This window comes from Calypte anna, chromosome 5A (assembly GCF_003957555.1).
Source record: "Calypte anna isolate BGI_N300 chromosome 5A, bCalAnn1_v1.p, whole genome shotgun sequence".
NCBI classification, from domain to species: Eukaryota; Metazoa; Chordata; class Aves; order Apodiformes; family Trochilidae; genus Calypte; species Calypte anna.
In genome coordinates, this window is record NC_044251.1 from 41,544,878 (window position 1) to 41,565,581 (window position 20,704).

At 44.3% G+C, this 20,704-nt stretch overlaps 1 protein-coding gene across 3 annotated transcripts in view; it reads left to right on the forward strand.

Moving 5' to 3' along the window:
* The window catches only part of MAP4K5 (mitogen-activated protein kinase kinase kinase kinase 5), a 72,891-nt gene that overhangs the window by 20,026 nt on the left and 32,161 nt on the right, over positions 1-20,704 (forward strand). For all 3 annotated transcript variants that reach the window (XM_030452380.1, XM_030452381.1, XM_030452379.1), the window contains 3 exons: positions 4,939-4,996; positions 18,525-18,615; positions 19,736-19,800. In XM_030452380.1, coding sequence (XP_030308240.1) covers positions 4,939-4,996; positions 18,525-18,615; positions 19,736-19,800 — 214 coding nt within the window. The remainder of the gene's footprint in view (positions 1-4,938; positions 4,997-18,524; positions 18,616-19,735; positions 19,801-20,704) is intronic.

The following is a 20,704-nucleotide window of genomic DNA, read 5'->3' on the forward strand; positions in this document are numbered from 1 at the left end:
CATGGATTTAGAGCAGCCCAGGTGAGAGATATTTCTTTAGGTCACCTTAGTTGACTGAGAGCTTCAGGCAGAGTGAGAGATGTGAATCCAGACACGTGGGTAGGTAAATTCATGGGGCTTGATGGGAATGTCAGATTTGGAGAGAACAGTGCTGCATGATGGGGATTTTAAAACCACATGGAGAGGTTAAAAGGTATAAAGTGTAAGAGGCCAGAAAGCAGGTGAGAAGCTTTTATTTCAGTTGCTGGGCAGGAGGTCAGGGCACCTTTTGAAGGTAACTGAGAAGCAGGCAGCACTGGAGCCAGCAAAACATCGTGGTCACTGATGAGTGAAGCTTGGCAAGGAATGAATAAGATGGGGGTGCATGGGAGGGTTGCCACAGGAGTTGCAATTATGATTAGATTAAATGAAGACGTGGTTGAACAAAAGGCTCTTCTGGTGAACTGGGATGTTGATCTAAGGCTGGAGTCAGAGAGCTACACAGGAGTGAGGAGGGAATTGCACCATGGAAACTGAAAATACTGATTTGGAGGCTGTGAGGGTGATAATTGCTGTCTGAATCAGGGGAGGTTTAGGTGAGGTATCAGGAAAAGGTTTTTCACCCCGAGGAGAGCTGAGCACTGGAACAAGCTCCCCAGGGAAGTGGTCACAGCCCCAAACCTGCCTGAGTTCCAGAAGGGTTTGGATGATGCTCTCAGGCACATGGGGTGATCCTGGGGGTGCCCTACACAGGGACAGGAGTTGGACTCCAGGATCCTCAGGGGTCCCTTCCAACTCAGCAGATTCTGTGATTCTTCTCCTTCTCTTCCTTGGTGTTGAAGAAGAAAGTGGCCAGGCAGGAAAACTGAAAACAAATTTGCATTTCCCCCATAGCCATGCAAAATGATTCTCCAGCTCTGTCCATCTCAGGCAAGTTAGAACTGTGCCTGCACTGGGCTGGTATTGTCTGCCTTGCACTCTGAAAACATGAAAAATTAGAGAAGTTGTAGAGTGTGTGACTGCTTCAGAAACTATTTTTCTGTGTTACTTCTGGTCATTAGCTGCAGAAAGTGTCCTGCCCAAAGTGTGTTTTCATGTGTGCATTGTTTGGGTGTGTGCTGGGAAGCATCATACACAGGGATTGCCACGGGTGTCACGTTGGATTCTCCTGTCCCACAACAGCTTTTTGATGCAGTTCTGAGAAGGAAGTTAAATCTGGGTGGGAAAATCTAATGATTCACAAAGCTGATGTTAAACTAGTCATGTGCAGTCTTCTAGGTTGCTACAGCTATGAAATGGGATATTAAATAAAAGAGGAGTAGGTGTGTTTTGGTTTATGCTGAAACCAGACTGTGATGTTCTGTAGGGTTAGTACTTAGCTGCTAAAATATTCTGGAAGAGCTGTGGGATGCTGTCACACATCTTGCAGCAGGCTGTAGGACAGCTGAAAAAGAGGTGACCAAAAGACTACCCTAGCTCTGCTTTCTCAGTAAATATACTCTGTATATGACAGTGAGCAAAATAAATTTGACTGCATGGCTCTCCTCATTCAAATATAAATTTATTTTGGTCCCTTTCTTGTGTAGGTCAGGTTTTGTGTCAAAGCTTTGCAATCCTTCTGCCCAAATCCTCTCCTTTTACTTTTCATTCTTAGTAATTGTGGAATATAATTATCAGTTTTGAGTCTCATTAAATAAAGATCAACACTAACAGATAGCAAAGGCTTTGTCTTCCTTTTGGGGAATCTGTGGGGGAAGTTGGGCCCTGTGGGACCCGACCCACATTGATGGGGATGGAGTTCTGCAAACACTGAGTTTGGGTTTTTAGACTTTTGGTGATGAGTTCTTTGAAGATTTCCTTATATATTGAAGAAATCAAGGCCAGCAGAATGAAAGGTAATTAGAAATCTAACAGGTTTTATATTTCATTAGACTGAAATAATAGAAATATTAGAAATCTGAAGAGTTCCTCCAAGTTGGTGATATTTGTGTCATCTGTATGGGATAGATGCAATGAATGTTAACTTGCAGTGTCAGCAATCATGGGACACTGAGCAGCAGCTGTACTTATGAATGGGCAGTTCTGGGTTCAGCTAATTTTAAATTAAGACTTGAAATACCATGGAAATTTCAGGTGATGGGGAAGAGGCAGATATTGTGCTGTTGGGCTTTAAAAATGTAGATGACTGTGAGAACTGTAATTTCTTAGTTTTACTCAGTTTCCCCCTCTCCAGTGAAGATGTATCTCAGTAAAACAAACTGCCAGATCATTAACAGAGAAATTATGGAGAACTTCTGTTTTTTTAAAATATCATCTGTAATAAAATTTCCATTTTGATTCACAAAGCCAGCAGTGTTGGTGCATTCCTGCCTGTGACTTTCTTGATGCTTCACAATCCTGTTCTGAAAAGCAGAACCTTGCAAACCTTGTAACTCCTAGGAAATGAGTTGAGAATTTCTTTTAATTACACACATCTCAAAATGATTTGAGGAATCCTTATCTGACAGTTTCCCTGTCTAGCTGTGTACCACAGAGAACCAGGTTTTAGCCCTCACCTTCTTACATTTTTAATGATGTGCAAGATAACAGTAATTAATTATTGATCTTGTTCTCAGCTGGCAGGAAGGTGGGGAAGAGAAAGGTTTAGAAAACAAGAGTGACTGCAGAGAGAGAGGTGTGTACCTGTGTAAAATCCAAGCTGAAGGAACAAAAGCCATCAGTCATGTTTTGGGGCAGATGATGTCTCTTGGGAAGCAGTTTGGGTCATTTGCTGCATGCTCACAATGCAATGGTCTGGCCTGAAAATCTGATAATATTCCTGTGGCTGTCAGTATCCAGACAAGGACACCAAGGATCAGGGAATTCTCAGCATTTTTTGTTTTGGTGCTGGCAGGATAGGAGTTAAGTTGTGTGTGTGGTCCTGGTGTCATCAGCTCAAAGATATGTTTGTTTAAAAGATTAAAAGAAGATTATTTTCTGGCCCAGAAAACCAGATGAGGGGCTCAGATAACTCGATGTGTTTAGCTCATAAATACCACGCTGATGGAGAGCTTTCTGTTCCAACAAAGTTCAATGGTTGAAACCCAAAATAGTCCATGTCCAGGCTACAGATTATATGAAAAAAACTTAATGATAGTATTGGATAACACCAGGACATAATTTGGTGAAGCTTTATGGCCTATAATGTGTCTAATTGCAGTGATCTCCTCCAGCTTGAACCTTCAAGTCCCTGCCAAACAGTCCACGTACCAAGGACCTTTGGCAGATTGTGTCCCTTCTCTCAGACTCCAGCATAACAGTAGCAGTGGCTGGTTTTGCTTCTATGGAAAAGGAATAGCAGGAAGGAACACAATCTTATTTCAGGAATGGAGAAGGTCTTCTGGAAGCCATGCGAGCTGTTCTGTCTGAACAGCTTAGCTGCTTGTGGATAGAAGCACGGATGGTGGAGGTTTCCTGGCTTCTCCAAGATAGTGTCCTTGGTCTCCTAAGGGAGTATGTCTTCCCTAATAGTTTCATTAGGTGTAACAGTAGCAGAGAGGTCCTAATCCTCCCTCCAAGCTTGGATGCACCCTTCTTCAGATTGTTGAAGGGTGAAATTCAGAAGGTGAATGATTTTGCAGCCATCAATAAGCACCTCTGATGGGAAGGTACTGTAAGAAGTGGTAGAAGTTTCCTTTGTGGCTCTCAGGTAACTTGGTTTCTGTCTGCAGTGATTTGGTCTGTTCAGTTCAGATGTTTGCTTCCACTGTGCTCTTGTTCAGGTTCTCTGCCTTCAGTTGGGTCACACGTGTCCTTAGCATGTGTTTTGACACATGTGCTCCTGGCTGTGCTCCACAGGACTCAGAAAGGCCAGTTTGTTGGGTGTTTTTATTCCCTGTCTGGAAAGCTTTTTCTGATTTGGAAGCTTGACCAAGTGTTGACAGGAGTGAGAGGTTAATTTTTCAATGTCTTGCTTTATCTGTTGTTAAATTAAGACCTCTTGTCCATACACAAGAGGAGAGTGTTTCATGCTGGAGTAGTTTCCTCCGAGTCAGCCCTCAGGGACAAGTTTGCTTTGATTCCTTGTGTTAAGTAACTGCACAAATGGATTTCACCTAACCCAGTTTTCCCTTTATTTTCCTCTTCCCCAGATTTTCCTAGGTCCAGAGGTCTCTGTGTGTCTGTTAGGGTAAGAATGAAACAGTGGGGCTTAGACTCCTGTAACTTTTGGGTGATGAGCAAAAGGGGAATGTCACAGGATCTAATTGGATCAGGTTGTGTGTCAAAAAGAATAGAGCTTAGCTCTGGTGATTTAGAGCTCATTTTGCTAGAGTTAACAGTGTTACTGAAATCACCTCTTAAAACTTGCTGTGTCTGAGGTTCCTGGAACATTTTCCTCCAGCACTGAATTCTTGGTGTGAAGTTTACCCCGTACCCAGAGTGGGCAGTTCTGTAAAGGCTTCATTGGACCCTTCTTCTCCAGGGTGGTGAGGACGATTTGCCTCTGTTCAGAGGCTGCTGGATGGAGTTCATTTTCAGAGTTGAGTTGTTGGCAAGGGAGCTGTGACTCACACTGGGGTTCTCCCTGCCCCTCCACCTCTCAGTTCCACTTGCAGAACACATGGAGGTTTAACACCATGAGATGGGTGGTTGAGCACTGCCTGCTCCATGCTCTGACAGAAACTTCTCTGTTTCAACAATCCTTAAAAACAGTGGTTTAGACACATGAACTCTTGTCTGCTGGCAGATAGCTGGTTGGTTTTCCAAAGCCTTGGAAGGAACTGCCAGGAACACTTCACAACTCCCAACTAGGTTGATGCTATACTAACATAAAAACCAGATCATCATCCAGGTTGCTGTCAGCTAATCACAGTGTGGCATGTTGGGAACACAGGACACTGTACCCTGTCTTTTCAGTTTGTAAGGCCTTGATATGCCTTTGCAGTACAATTAAATATGTTTTAACTCTCTTTATTTCAGGCTAGAAATCTTCATACAGGAGAACTGGCTGCTGTGAAAATAATCAAGTTAGAGCCTGGTAAGTTTTACATTCTTTTCTGTATTTTTGAATTGCATTTTCATTTTTTCCATGTGTTTATTTTCACATGCCTGTGAAGCTCCAGACAAAAGAAGTGTTTGGGGGTTTTTTTGTGTGGTTTCAGCAATTAGGTGACAGGAAGCACTGCAGCACGTACCATTACTTTTGACTGTGTTCTGCTCACTGCTTCCTTGCTTGTTCTTATCTGCCCTGTTGATGGTTGCACAGAGAGATGCTGCAGTTAGTGTGTCCTTAGTACAAGGAGGAGATCAAGGACAGATGGCAAATTGTGAGCTCTGAGACAGCAGGGTGGGCTGTGTGAGTTGGAAGTGGGAAGGGAACAGGCAGTGATGCTGATGCCCACCAAAGGTGCACTGGAAAATGGAGAGCCCTGAGCTTTTTAATGTCATCTCTTTTCAGAGCTTTGCTGAAGGAGTAGGATGGCTCATTCTTAATTTCCCTTTGAATTTTCTGCCACTCCTTTTAAGAGCAGGAGAAGCTTGATAGGTACCCTGGAGATTTTCTGAACTGAAGCCTCATCTGAGTCCTGCATAGAGAGCTGAAATTACAGGTTGTGTCCTGAGTGGAAACGAGGAGAGGAGCTTTTCATCTCCTCAGTTACAGCTCAGTCCCACCTAAGAATCTTGTATTTGTTCAAAGATTTGTTCTAACCATCACTTGGTTAGAATCATAGAATCTGCTGAGTTGGAAGGGACCCCTGAGGATCCTGGAGTCCAACTCCTGTCCCTGTGTAGGGCACCCCCAGGATCACCCCATGTGCCTGAGAGCATCATCCAAACCCTTCTGGAACTCAGGCAGGTTTGGGGCTGTGACCACTTCCCTGGGGAGCTTGTTCCAGTGCTCAGCTCTCCTCTGAGTGAAAAGCCTTTTCCTGATACCTCACCTAAACCTCCCCTGATTCAGTTTCCTACCATCTTTGTAGGAATTGGTGCCAGTCCCATCTCTTCCCCTCCTGAGAAAGCCCCAGACTGCACTGAGGTCACCCCTCAGCCTCCTCCAACAACCCAAGTGACCTGATGAACAATCCCAATGAGCTCAAGGCTGCTAACAGACCATTCACATCCCTCCTTAGCATGGTCCTCTTCTGCATCTCTGCCCTGTTTATTCTCTCTCTGGTTGTGATGGGGCTGCACTACTCTGCTGGGTCTGTTCAGGGTCCTGGCTCTCTGGGCCATGGGGCTCCAAGAGGCTCCTCCTGGGAATGCTTGCCCTGTGTTCATGGCCTGGCAGCTCTAGCCTGTGAATTAATTAATTACACAGAATCACTGAGGCTGGGAGGGATCTATCACCTAACACTAAGTAACATTAAGGGAGAATTAAGCCAGCAGTAGGATTCATGGAGAGACAGTGGGGTAGCTTCCATGGAATAAATACAGGGAATAAATACACACTCTTCAGGCAGGAAAAATGGCAGGCAGTCTGAAGATACATGATGGAGGAGAGGCTGGCAGAGCTGAGTGCTTATTAGTCTGAGGACAAGAAAGCTGGAGAAGGATCTACTCACCATCTTCCATGGCAGGCTGGCAGAGGAGCTGGAGCCAGACTTTCATTCTAAAAGGGGAGAGAGTCCAAGTCTCACCCAGGGAGAGTCCAGCTGCATCTGGAAGAGGTGGTTGTGCCCTGGGGCAGCGTCCAGGGTGGTGGTGGTATCTCCATCCTTGAAGATTTTCTCAAGTTGAGTGGTCAAGGCCTTGAGCAACATGATCTGACTCTGCAGGTAGCCCTGCTTGGAGCAGAAAGCTGGAGCAGAGACCTTTGGAGGTTCTTGCCAACCTGTCCTCTGTGATGGGAAGTTTTGGTGTGAATGAAAGAGGAATTGATTTGGACAGCACAAGAGTGACTCTCTTGCCTGGTGCTCAGGGTGATGAGTAGTCTGTTTTGTAAGGTGATGACAGAAAAAATTAATTTTGGGTTTCCCACATTCTGAACTGCTTGATGTAAGATTTCCCATGAGCTTAGCTGTTGATTTCCAAGTAATTTTTAAAATTTATTTTTTTAACAGTTTTAAGTTCCTGAAATCTCAACATTTTATTTCAGTTTGAAAAAAAATCCAGTGAATAAATGAAAAGAAAGGCTCAGCTTAATTCCTTAGCTTTTCTTTTTCTTCTTTCTTGAAGTTCCCACTGAAGTGAGTGCAGGTAAACAAGTCAAGAGCAGCCAGGCTATGCTGGTCCTATCACTGTTTCCTCTCATCTTCTGAAAACACCAAGGTCTGCAAATCCAGCTTCATGCATGCAACCCAGCTGAGATGTCATTGGTTGGGGCTCAGTTCTTGTTACAGACATGTCCTGAATTTCTGATCCTGCCTACTCACAACAGAATTAATGACTGTATGACCTAGAGAGTGGTGGTCAGTAGGCAAGACCTCAGGCATGGCCTTAACTCCCACCATTTCAACTCCTTCAGTGGTCCTTTCCATCCTCAGCTGTTTCCTTTCATTAGGTGGTAACCTCTTTGGAGCAGAACTGCCTCTTGCTCTGTGATGGTTTGGTTTTCCTCTCATTTGAGAGTTGCTTTTGTGAGCTGAAAGGCAGGATGTGGCAATGGAGCAGGAATGGATCTCCTGGTCCTGTTTGATTCATCCCATCCCCAGACTGCTGTGTCCCTCGTGCCAGGGTGTGCACTGAGCTGGAAGCAGATGAGGGGCTGTGCTGCTGGGTTTGGGGGCAGTGGGTGCAGTAATAGATGGCAGGCTGCAAGCAATGAGGAAATGTGGTTTTCTTTGCAAGATCTGTGAAACTCCTGGTTGTATGAAGTTGATTACAGAGGTGCAAAAAGCACCTGTGCAAATCTGTGTGAGGGAACAATACAAAGATCCCATCTGTGAGGGAGAGATTTTGCTGAGCCATGAATCTCTGGAGGTGTGGAAGGTGTCTGGGGGAAGAATTCCTGTGGGGTCTGGTTTTAAATACTTCCTTGGCATCCTTGGTTGGAGATGGGATGCAGGGCTGAGGGGCCCTTATCTGACTTGGTATAGGGTTAATTTTTAATTCTGGTTGGTTTTGCTCTCATGTGCAGCCAAAGAAATGTTTTTGAAGACTGAAAGTAGAAACATGAGGAGGCTCAGGGGAGAAGCTAGGGTAGATTTAGGTTGGACATGAGGAAGAACTAGTTTGGTGTGAGGGTGCTGAGCCCCTGTGCCAGGTTTCCCAGAGAAGCTGTGGCTGCCCCATCCCTGGCAGTGTCTCAGCCCAGGTTGGATGGGGCTTGGAGCAACCTGGGCTGGTGGGAGGTGTCCCTGGGCATGGCATGGGGTGGCACTGAATGACCTTTAAGCTCCCTCCCAACCCAAACCATTTTGGGCTTCTATGAAAACCACTGCAAACAATGCCTAAAATTCCCTCTCCTGTTGTGGTTGCTAGCAACCAGCCATGCCAGGTGAGCTTCTGCAGGTAGGTTGTTTCCTACAGGAAGTTTTCTCTCCCTGCTCTGTGTCCCCATGAATCACTCAGGGAGGGAATCCTGGGGATGCTCACCTTGCCCTGGAGCAGTGGCTGAACTGCTCACTGCCCCAGGGGGGTGTCCACCCAGGAACCAATTTCCTTGGCAGTTCTCTTCCTCATCTCTTCTTCTGGTGGGAGGTGTCCCTGACCATGGCAGGGGGTGGGAATGCTTGAAGGTCTCTTCCAACCCAAACCTCTCTGTGACTTGATGCTTCTATGAAGTTAAAACCAGTGCCTTAGGGTGCCTGTGACTACAAAGCTTTCTTTAGCAAACCAGGGCTGCTGTTTGCAGTGATAAGACTGATGAGGCAGCATTAACTGGTCTGGAAACCACAGTGGTGATCCCTCAGCATATGGAATACTGTGGCCAATGTTCAGGGCAGTGGTTGTGGGAAGAAGGAACCACGGCTGGGTTTCTGTCCCAGCAGGTCTCCAATGGGGCAGAGCAATGCTTTGCTGACAGAAAAAGGATGGGGTTAACCTATTGCTAATGTAGGGAGAGGCTTCCTCCAGCATTCACGTTGCTGCACCTGATCCAAATGAAGTAGGTCTGGGGTGTTTTGTAATGTGGAGCGCTGCTTTGGAACCTGAACTGAATTAGAGAACAAATCCCCCAGCAGCAGAGCTGAGGGAAGAGCAGGGACCATTGGAGGCTGAGCAGCCCCTGCCTTTGGTGCTGCTTGAGCTTCACAGGGAAAGTGCAAAGTCACTACCCAAAGTCACCACTGCTGAGAACCCCATTTAATTAGCCTTGATGATTACATCTTTTGATGTTTCATTATTTTGTTTGTCTGACTTGCCACAGGAAAATGATTTCTTCTGGGGTTTTTTTGGTGCTGTTGTTTGTTTTACAATATTTTAAAAAATCCATCTTCTTTCAAGATGGACAAGGCCAGCCTGGTCTCCATCCACAGCATGTACACCCACAGCCTCTTGGCAGAGCTCCTGCTGGGAGTTTGTTTTGTTTTTCAGGAGGGTTCACAGCATTCGTTTCCTTAATTATTTCTTTTTAGTTCTCTGGGTTGTCAACTGCCTCTGCAGGGTAGCAGGGCTGCAGCAGCACTTACTGCCTTTGCAGGAAGAGATGGCTGTTCAGAATCTTCCAGATTTAAAAAAAAAAACCTAAAACAAATCAGCTGCTCTGTGTGGGAGTTTATATTCAATGTTCTGAGTAATTTTAAGCCTTTTGAATAGCTTTGTTGGACTGTGCTTGCAGAGCATCATCAATTCCTGGACCAGGCCAGTGTCAGAAGCTGTGGTGGTCTCCCCAGGGAGAACAGGTCCTCCAAATACCAGCACGAGCTCCTGTCAGACCACAGGGCACGACTAGAAAAAGATTGGTAATAGCTTTCATAAGTTAGGCACCAGAGAAATAGGTTTGTGATTTATATACCCCATCTTCTGGAGAGGAGGAGGAGGGGGTGGCTCAGAGATGGGAATTAATTAACAGATGGAAAAACGAGAGCTCCAAACTCAACACTTGATTAATACATTGATGGGAGAGCTGGGAGCAGAAGACAAAAAGACTCTGCAGCAAATAGTGTCCCAGAGGAGGTGAGGAATGCCTTGAATTAAAGCTGCAAGAGACTGCACAGGAGAAGATGGCAGGGTTTTGGGAGATGGAGAAAAACTGCTGAGCTGGCAGGCCTGGCTGAGCTGGGGTTTGGCTGTGTTACTCCTTCATCTACTGCAGGTAGGGACTGAGTTGGTAGTCAAAGAGAATTCCACAGCTGAGCCCCCAGCATGAAAACATCTTTTATTTCATCTGCTGTTACCTTCCTTTGTCTCTTCTCCAGACAGAGGAAATAAACTCTCTACTTAGAAGCTTGCTGTCCTTAATTTCTTTCAGTTTTGGGGGTGTACACTACATCTGCTAGCACAGTTACTGGAGCTGGGCTGCTAGAATCAAAATAGACAGTGGTTTTCCCTTTTTTTTTTTTTTTGTTTTTTTGGCATAGACATTGGAGAGCATTAGGCAAAAGTATTATGGCACGCTAATGACATTTCCCAGCATTCACTGAGTACAAATGCTTCAAATAATTTGGGAGCCAATTCTATTTCAGAAACTAATCCAACTGTACTCAGCAGCATAGAAGCCAAAACCATCTGAAACACTAAAGCCACTTCCTTCTATGGGTTTAGCAGATGAATCCAGAGGGGAGTTGATACAAAGAGGCAACTATTTGCCACTCTAATTACTCTGCCCCAGATCTTTCTCCCTGAAAAAAATGTAATAAAATATCTTTAAATCATGTCCATTTTAAATACTTATATATATTTTTAAATACTTAAGTGCTGTCATGATATGCAGTGCCCTGGGAGACCTCTGGCACTGAGGGCTGGTGTTAAACCAGGATTTTTTTGCAGGTTACAGAAGAATCTGTTTCTGGTTTTCTTTTGATTCAATATTAGTGTTTTTCATGTGAGATCCCTGTCAAGGCCAGCAGGAGCCAGTTCCCTGTTTCAGGTTGGATCTTTAACTAGAGCTGGAGCTGTTCAGGGATTAAATAGTCATCTGAAGGTGGTGTAGTACTGCCCTCAGTACATTCAAAACCAGAGCTGGTTTGTTGTGTTTGTTTTGTATTTCATGGGTCAGATCTGGAGGTTGATATTCCTCAGAGGAACACAGCCCCAGGGCTAGGGCAGGCTCTGATGGAGATTTGTCCTCTCTGGACCATGACTGCAGCACAGCAGAGTCCAGGGCATTTTGGGAAGTGAAGAAGGGTATTTTGGCAATGCAGCATTATTCTCAGTATAATAAATTCCCCAGAGGTGCCTTGAGCTCTGGAGAGGAACCAACCTGAGGCTTATTTAAACTCAGCTTGCAGGAGCTGAACTGTTGTTGGCAGCGCCTGGGGTTGAAGAAATATGAAAATAACTTCTTGGTCCTGCTTACACCTTCACTTGCCTTGAGGGGTGTAACCTGGTCAGGTTGGGATGATGACAGCTTAAACAGAAGCAGGATTTGTGCACTGGGCAGACCTGGGCAGGCACTAGGAGAAGCCCTGACTGCTGATTCCTCTGCTCCTTTGCTGTCACCTTCCGTGGCATCGAGCTGGCACCACTGGCACCCTGGGGGATGCTGACACTGTTTCATGGGAGAAGTGGATGTGCAGGTCATTCCACCACCTCTGTGTCTGTCTGGGACTTACCCAGGGCTGGATGTCTGAGTTTCCAAGTGTGCCAGAGCCATTAAAGCCTGAATGAACATTGCCTGCTCATGCTGTGCCATGTCCTGAGTGGTACTGCTGCAGCCTCACACAGCTGCTCAGCCTGTCTTTGAGGCAAACACAAAGCAAACCAGAGACAGCCCCGTCTTCTAATGTAGAGTTCCCAGCATTTTAATTATTTTGAACTTCTTGAAATCTGGTATAATTGTATTTTGCATACTTATAATGCATTTATAATCTGTTCTTTCAGAAGTGTGTGTATTCAGAGTGGCTGAGCTCATGTTTCCATGTAGCGTAAGATTTCACTTAAACACAGATTTTTTTTGGATGAAGAAGGTCAACAGAAAGGCTTGTGGTAGGAGAAAGAGGTGTTATAAGTAGGAAAGAAGCCAAAGGGTTACACATTTTCATTGGAAGAAGGTGCAGAATGTGACACTTAGGGTGAGGGCAGGCTGCAAAGGGGGACTTGCAATTACAGTGAGACTTTATTTGACAAAATACATGAAGAAAAATAGCACCAGTGAGATGGCACTGAGAAGGGATAGTAAAGATGGGGTTATGAAAGGCTGAGATGTACAACAGTAAGCAGATAAAGCAAGGAGGAGGAAAACAGATTAAAGGGTGAAGGAATAGGAAGATAGATTATATGATGGCATAAATAGGATACAAGCAGGAGAGAAGAAAAATACACACAGGGCAATTGTCTCTGGTGTCACTCCAGCCAGTTGTGTGCAACTTAATGCAGAGGTAGTGCTGCTGGGGCAGCACATTGCCATCAGTAATACTTTATATTAGTGGAGAGATAATCAGTCCCATCAGTGGTTAGCAGTTGGCAGCAGTATTTGCTGTTGGAAACATCACTGTTTCCAAATAGCTGCTTCCTGCTTGGAATAAAGTTTCTGAGCTTCAAGTTGAAATTCTTTCTGTCAGGCCACAGGTTTCCTTGAATCCTGAGGAAGGAGGTATGGATAAAACAGCTCAGATCCTTGAGTGTGGTTTAAGTTATTTGTCTCCTTAAAGATGTGAAAATTTAATAGGATTCTTCTCAGTTCCAGAATGGTTGGTAAAGAGCAATGCAGGTCTGCAGGGTGGGGAGGAAAGCAGGAGGTTTGTGTGTGGCAGATGTAATGCCTTGCATCCTCTCCACCTCCCCCCAAATATTTTGAGGCTGTTTTCAGTCATACCAGCCACCAAAATGGGGAGTGGAAAATAGCTTGGGAGTGAAACTTAAGGAGGGTAATGGAGAAAGACTGGCAGCAAAACCCCAATTTAGTAAAAGGCTGCATATTGGGAAAGCCATCCCTTTCATCAAGAGGGGCTGAGCCCTCCTGAGGTTCAGGAAAGTGGTTTGGAAGAAGTGACTGAGAAGTGGGGAGCACCGGGATGTCTGGAGCTGATGATCTGTGGGTATTTCTTGTCCTGGGGAGTTTTGTATACTGGGGTGAATGGTTTCTGCAAAGCTGCTGCTCCTATGGGGCTTTCCCTCTTTGTTCAGGAACTCAGGTTCTTGAAACAAAAACCATTTGAGGGATGGTCCCAGCAGAGCTTCTGCTTACTCAGGAGAAGGATGTCTTCTGGATGAGTGGTGTGAATACAGGGAGAGGGTTCGTGCACATCAGCAGTGGTGTGACCCTGCAGCACCCTGACCCATCTGGTCCTGTGGCTGAACATCACCTCACTTCTAAACAACCTTACAATTAGAGGGTTAAAAACCCCAGGTCTGCAAAGTATCTCCAGTCAAGCTCCCCAGAGAGGCTTGGTGGGAAGGCTTTGGGGTATTCCTCACCCCTCCTACCAGGCAACCTGACCTCCTCCTCTGGCATGTCCATGAGGACTGCACATTGATGGCACTAGCTCAGGGCAGGAGTGCTGGCAGCCTAGCTGGCACCTTGAAGATCTGGACTCTTAAGAAGTGGTTCTGTCCCACCCTTTGGTGACATGGTGACATGTCTCCAAATGCTGTCAGTTCCCTCTTCCCAGTTGCGTGCGAGCCCTGGACACTGCCTGTGTCCCTCCCTCTGTTCCTGCCCAGCATCAGCCCTGGGATGCAGCACTGAAGTAATGCAGAATAAACCAACTGAAAACAGGAACTCTGGATTTCTCCCCTGAGGAGCCTTTTGGACAATAAAGGGATTCACAGCTGACCCAGGAAGAGTTGTGACAAATGGCCCTGGGTCTTTTGGCAGGATGGAGCCACCCAAAGCAGTCAGTGGAGCACATGGAAATATGACCAAGGAGTAAATGTCCTTAAAAACCATCAAGGTCAGGCATGCTCAGGAGTGTGGTGTGACAGGTACCAGAACCATCAGAGCCTTCTCCAGGATGCACATGCTCTCCATCTGGGACAACTTAGCAGGACATCTATAGATGCCAGTTCCACCTTGGTGACAATAGTGTCTGCAGAGAGTAATTCACTTCTGTTACTGAGCTGTCACCTCCCATTTAAATAGGAATTTATTCTGAATTTACCAGCCCTTACCTTGCTTGGCTTCTGCAGCCTTCTCTGATCACATCACAGGAGGAGAGGGCTGCAAGGTCCCCCAGTCCCTTCCCTCCCAGCTGTGCTGGAGAACAAGCAGCTGGTTGTGCCAAGCCCCAACCCAGGGGCTGTGATCAGAGGAGAATATTCCTTTGTAAGGCTCTGTTGTGCCCTCTGTGTCTCACTGCAGAGGTGAAATACCATCATAGTAGCAAGGGGCAGTGACTCACCAAGCTGCTGCTGCTGTGATTTACAGCAGCTCCCTCCACAATGTTTTTTGCTCAACATGCCACAGAACCCATAATTGCAAACATGTGAGTAGACCCAAAAAAAAAAAAAAAAGTTAAAAAAAAAAGAAAAAAAAAAGTACATTTTTCCAATTCCGTGTTACTTAGCATCAAGCAATCTCTCATGACTAAACCAGATGAAAATCTCTTTGTCTTTGTTGTCACCTTTGATCTAATTCTTCTTTATCTTGCTGTCTCCCTCCTGATGAAGGATTTTCTACAAATTCTTTTTCTTACTGTCTTTTTTTTCATGCTATCCAAGGATATTTAATTTTTGCCCTATTCCAGTGTCTCTTGCCAAGATTAATACTCCAGCTGCCTGGAAACTCTGAATTCCTTTGTTTTGAATTCATTCTTGTCATCTTTGAACGAACTATACATCTTCTCTCCTATCTCTATATCTGATCTTTCAGATAGTTTTCTGCATATTTTAGCCAAACTTTTCTCATAGATGTTTCTCTTTATCTTTCCATCTGCTTGCTACTTTTTTTCCTGTCTGCATTCAGCCTGCACACCACTTTCCTCTTGCAAAATCCTTTTTGGTTTTCCATTTTTCTGTAAGTAGCCCTTTTTTTTTTAATTTTATTTTTGCATAGATTAATTGTAACTCAAGAGATCATAGAATCATCCTGGTTGGAAAGGACCTTCAAGATCATCAAGTCCAACCATCAGTCCTATCATCTTTTCTGCCTTCCCCTGCTACAGGCAGGATCAGCCTGAGTCAAGGCTGGTTAAATCAGCCTGATGGGTACTTGTTGAGTGTTTTCTGCCTTTCTTTTTTCCCACTGGTGGCAAATTTCATAGCTTCCCATGCCTTTGAGTTCAGTGCTGGGATGCTACTTCAGCAGAAAAACCTTTTCATCTGTGCAGGTTAAGATAATTTAAGTCCATTGTTAATTGTCCTAGCATAAAACTATTTTATGGGTTATCCCTTCTCCCCCCTTCCCTGGTATCTTTTATATGTATGAAGGTTGTTATCTTCCTGGCAGTTGTCTTCCAGCCCAAATCACTATTTTCTTCCTTTTCTCCCCATTTCTCATGGTTCCTAGAGCTCCACCAAAGCCATTCTGAAATGCTGCTCCTGACATTTCAAAGCTTCTTTGATTTGAAAACAGCATTTTAAGAAGAGAGGATGGGTATTTGGTATTTGATGCTCTGAACCCATGGACAGATGGTAGCATGGAAGAAAATGTCTTCTTTGAGGGGAGGTGGGAGGTTTTTGCCTCCTCAAACTGGCTTCACTTTGACTTTCTTGGAAAAATTCTGTAGTTTTGGAGTGCTCCAGTTTAGTTATCTGGGAGCATTCAGGAATTTCCCTTAGGAAGTTTGTCAGAGAAATGGGAGGAATGAATCCATCTGATTCAAACACAGAAATCCTTGGTTCCCAGTAATCATTTATGGGCAGGGTGCATCAATTCAAGCAAAGTTTTAGCAGAAGGGTAACCCACAAAGCAAGCACAGCATGAAATCTGGGCTAAATTTATGGAAATTGTGCTGCATTTTTTTTTCATTCTTAAGAAAACATTCTGCTTATCTTTAAAAAAAAAAATAAAAAACCTCTTGACCTTTGAAACCCTTCTACTGGTGTTTTCCTGCCCTGATGAAGTGTTTCTCCATCCAATTCAACTTCAAGCAGCCCTTGAGGATTTACTGAAATCACTCAGGGATGTGCTGGTACAAAGCATGTTCCCTTCTACCTCTGTATCTCCAAGTTGTTTTCTTAACTAAAAGGCTGGTAAGCATTGAGACACAAAGGTTGTGATGGTGTGGAAATCATTATAACCAACTTAGAACTTCTTGGGCTCTATCTGTACAAATCTGTGATGTCCCAGGGTATGTCTGGAGAGCTGGGATGGAAAACACCATGGGGCTGTAGTGGCTGCTGTGGGTCCTCTGGGGACATTGTGGCTCAGGGAAGTTGCTTCAAAGCCCAGCAAATAAACCCATCTATTTTAAAGAGGTTATTAAGAATATTAGTTATGTTGTTTCTTGTTAAATAAACACTTGAAAGAATCCAAAGAGAATTTACAGCAGTGCTTGAGACCTCTTGGACTTGTCAAAATCCTATGAGTTAGGAGGAGCAGTACAAAGCAGCACATGGTTTCTGGGTTGCACATCCCCAACAGTGGCAGCAGGAGATAATTTTTATTAGTGAAGCTTTAAACAAAAGCATACAAAGCCTTTTTTTTTTTCCTTGAGGGAACGTGGTAGCACTTCTGGAGAAGGCTGAGAGGGGATCTCTGAATGTCCATCAAGAGCTGAGGGGTGGGGGGCAAGAGAAAGGGGCCAATCTCTGTTCAGTGGTGCCCAGGAGTAGGACAAGGAATAATGGGGTGAAGGGAGAAGAGAGGAAGTTCCAGCTGAAGCTGAGGAGAAACTTCTCTGCTGGGAGGGTGAGGGAGCCCTGGCCCAGGCTGCCCAGAGAGGTTGTGGAGTCTCCTTCTCTGGAGCCTTTCCAACCCCCCCTGGATGTGTTCTGTGTGTCCTGCCCTGGGGGATCCTGCTGGGGCAGGGCTGGCACTGGAGCAGCTCCACAGCTCCCTCCCAACCCCTGATGTTGTATTATTCTATTATTTTATCAAAAAGCTTTCTCCAAATTGTAGTCGTTCATGTCTTGCAAGCTGTTACAGTGGTTTTGCTCATGTCAAAGGCAGAATCAAGGTAATGACACCTAAAATACAGAGCTGTGTGTGATGGTAAAGCAGATACATGTCTAGGGTGGCCTCATAGGCTGAGTTTTGCTGTGTTGGTCCTCTGAGGGAGGCTGTCAGACTGTGCTGGTGTTCTGTGGTGTCATTGCTGGTCTTCAGGATGGTCCAAGCCTCCATAGGAGCTCCAGCACTGAGCTGGGTGTAAGCCTGAGTTTCAGGGAGGCAGAGCTGTGGTGTTCTTAACTCACAGCATCATTTTGGTTCTTAAAGACCTTTAAGATCATCAGGTCCAACCATTCCCCCAGCAGTGCCAAGGCCACCCTCACCCCATGTCCCTCATCCCCACATCTCCAGGGCTCTGAAACCCCTCCAGGGATGATGGGGACTCCAGCCCTGCCCTGGGCAGCCTGGGCCAGGCCCTGACAACCCTTTTGGGTGCAGAAATTGTTCCTAATATCCACTTTAAACCCCTCTGGCACAACATGAAGCCAAATACCTCAACAGAGGAGCTCAGCAAAAAGTTTGAGCTCTAGATTACAGGAGAGCATCCTCTGTTAAGAAATTCTCTCTAATATAATCATAGCAATATTTTCCCCTAGCTCTCAGATATTTTGGTTTGCTTCATTGCATGTAGAAATTTATTTTTTTTTTTTAAATTATTATTATTTTATGACAGCCTGTACCCTTTTAAATTTAAATGGCAAACCCATGCCAAGCTACTGCTCTGGTCAGAATAGATTTTTCAGTAGGATTTCATGGTGTTTTGGTTTTTTTTTTTTTGGCAGAGGATATTTAGGTTGTGCTTCTGTAGCTGCCTTAATCCAAAAACCCCACTCAGAAGAAGGCAGGCAGTGCTGAGGTCTGTCTGCTCCTCTTCTGAGTCAGTGGTGGCTGAGTGGGTGTGCAGACCATCTGCTCTATCAGAGTCATTTTGAAATGCAGTTCTTCTATTAACAGAGCTTATGGTACATGATCTCCTCCTGATTTTTGGCAGGGCACTCTGGTGGTAATCTTTCCTCCTGTTCTTGGGATCTTTCTGCTGTGACCACCATGGCAAAGCTGGGGCTGGCTGGACCAGGGCTGCTCCCCAGTTTTCTCCTGTGCTTCCATCCATCCCTCCCTCCCATCCTTTGTGTGTGGGTTGTTTTGTTTTTTTTTCCAGAGCCCTCTCTGTGCATGCTGAGCTGTTGTAACTGCTGGATGAGGTTCAGGCCACCAGGCCATCCCTTCTCTGTTGGGCTTCAAGAAATATTTGTGCCTGGTGCAAGGGATGGAATAAAGAATGGCAGCTGTAGGGGTGGTGTGTGTAGATAACCACTGCTGAGCAGGCTGGCGTGCCAGAAATCCCTCCTGAAGGGCTTAGCAGTTATCCAAACCCATGGATTTTTATTTTTATTAAGAGTTATGTGCAGGCTTTCAGCTCTCTTTGAACTTTGAGTTGTGTGTGACATAACTGTGGCTGTTTCCTGTTTTTCAGGAGATGACTTTTCATTGATACAGCAAGAAATTTATATGGTTAAAGAATGCAAACATTGCAATATAGTCGCCTATTTTGGGAGCTATCTCAGGTAAACCCTCACTTTTTATAGCTGTGTTTCTGCTGGGTCTTTCCTAAGACAATCCAGAGTCTGCTTTAGTACTTATGTCCTCTCTCAATGTACTTCTCTGGGTTGAATTCCCTTTGGTTCCCAGTTAACTTTTAAAAAAAAAAAAGTGACTAATACTTTGTTTTCTCTGCTGGCCAAAAGGCTGGAATATTTTTATCACTAGAAACAGAAACTTTTCCCCTGGAGGCTCTTGCTACATATCCAATCCTACTCATTTGTGGGGCAGATCTTGATCGTTTATCACTTCTAATATAACACAAGCTCATTATTTCTCTTGAGCAGAATTGCTTTCAGATATTTCATTTAATGGCAGCCAGTGAGTTGCAGGAGCAAAAGACTAAATCTGAGCTGCTGGTAATAACATTTTTCATAATTCTGCTGTAACAGATGCAATGTACAGAGAGGCAGACACAAAGTGATGCCAGCTGGCTGCATCTTTGAGTGCACTCATTAAATATACAGAAAGTTGGGGAATAGTTTCCATTTCTGTGGAACCCTGCCATTTATCAGTTGGCTCTTTGGGAATATAGATCACCACTTTGCCTGCTTGGTCTTTTTCTACAAAACTTCATCTTCAGGTTTCTTAGAGGGCTGCATTGCTTAAGTAATCTCTACAGCCCAAATGGACTTTAACTGGGACAGAATAGCCAAATTTCTAAATCCCCAACACCCCTTCTGGAGGCCATGTAAAGTCTTTTAGATATAATTAGGCAATTGCAATTGAAGATTGAGATTGTGACTTTGCTGTGTTATTTAATCTAATCTTACAGACAGCAGGTAAACCTCAGATGTTTTTCCTACATACTTTTTATTACAGTTAGAAGGTCAGGGTTAACACTTTTGGGGGCTGTTGATATGTAAAGACTTGTTCAGTAACTTGGGCATAACATTTTGATTTTGATTTATACTGAGAGTATTAGTAACAATGCATGTGACTGCTTGTCACATTTCAGAGCACGTATTTTTAACAAAGAATCATCAAGACCAATAGAAAATATGTTAACTAATCACTATTAACTCTGGTCTATATACAGATCAATCAGCTTTTGATGCCTGTCTTTTAACTTTTCTTTTTTGATAGCCGTGAGAAGCTGTGGATATGCATGGAATACTGTGGTGGGGGATCCCTCCAAGACATTTACCATGGTACTTGGAAACTTATTTTAACATTTGTACTTTCTGGAAGCTTTCTGCAAAGAAAAAAAAGAAATCATAAACAAAGAAATAGGGAATGATTGGTATGGGCCAGGCATTCCATGTGTTTTTTCTTAGGTGATGAACAGTGGTTTTTATCTACAGTTGACAGATTTTGTTGAGAACACTTCTCAAGTCGAGTAAGCATCATTTTGGGCTAATATCCTGTCATTCTAGGCTGGCACATGCTTTATTTTTTAATCATCACACTGTTTATTTTGCTCCACAATGCTGAGAGGAGCATCCCAGAGAGTTTGGAGACTGTATGTGGTTAAGGAAGCAGTTTTCTATTGGGAAATACCAACATTTGATCTTCATAAAGGGTAGAAATGACTGATTATTTTGCTCCTGTGCAGTACCATAACACTCTTTTATTATTATTTTCCACTCTGAGGTTTCATCTAGTTGTTGATTCTGTAGAAGGATTTATTGGAGTTGTTGGAAAAGCAGTCTGGGGACTTGCTCTGCCTTTAAATGATAACATGGAGTTTTCAAATACCAGAGCTCCTTCTGGTTTATCTTTCAGCCAGTTGGTACAAATAACTTAAAAACAATTCCAAGTCCCAGAGGCCCCTGTTATAGAAAACTGCCATTTCTGATACAACAAATCAGCAGAAGTCCCTCTTATTGTTTTTTACCTTGCTTGGGTTGCAGGATACTCCATTACTACCAAGTCATTTGTAAAATGATAATTAGATTTCTGTCAAAACATGTTTTCTTCTCACTGTGGGTATTGTCTTCTGTTATTGTGCTGGGGTTTTTTTTACTGAAAGCCTTTCTGTAAAACCAGCAAACAAACCCCTCTTTTCAGCTCAGTGTAAAATACAGTTGATGTCAAATTGGTCTTTTAACTTTT